Source organism: Penaeus monodon, chromosome 15 (genome assembly GCF_015228065.2).
Source record: "Penaeus monodon isolate SGIC_2016 chromosome 15, NSTDA_Pmon_1, whole genome shotgun sequence".
In the NCBI taxonomy this organism is placed as follows: domain Eukaryota; kingdom Metazoa; phylum Arthropoda; class Malacostraca; order Decapoda; family Penaeidae; genus Penaeus; species Penaeus monodon.
The window spans coordinates 14573413-14573647 of record NC_051400.1 but is presented as its reverse complement, the minus strand read 5'-3'; the positions used below and the strand labels follow the sequence as shown (position 1 = coordinate 14573647).

The 235-nt window shown below is 44.7% G+C and overlaps 1 protein-coding gene across 1 annotated transcript in view; it reads left to right on the top strand.

The window, feature by feature from the left end:
- LOC119582232 overlaps positions 1-235 on the top strand; it is a 19340-nt gene that overhangs the window by 17705 nt on the left and 1400 nt on the right. The window contains exon 2 of the mRNA XM_037930461.1: positions 40-201. Within this exon, the coding sequence (XP_037786389.1) occupies positions 40-201 (162 nt within the window). The remainder of the gene's footprint in view (positions 1-39; positions 202-235) is intronic.

Below are 235 nucleotides of genomic sequence, written 5' to 3'. Positions count from 1 at the left end.
AGGAATACAGGCCTAAAGTAACATCCTGTTTACTTACAGAGAATGCACTTCCGCTACTGCAACTGGTCTGGATCACCTTCGTGGTCTCGCACGAAATAAACACAACGCTTCATATACAAGGAGAAAAGGGACCTCAATATGTTTTTGAACCCATCGCATCTCCGTCTCCTGGCCAAGGGCAGAATGCAACTTCTGTGCCACGTAAAGAAAGAAAATGACTGGGAATTATGTGAGA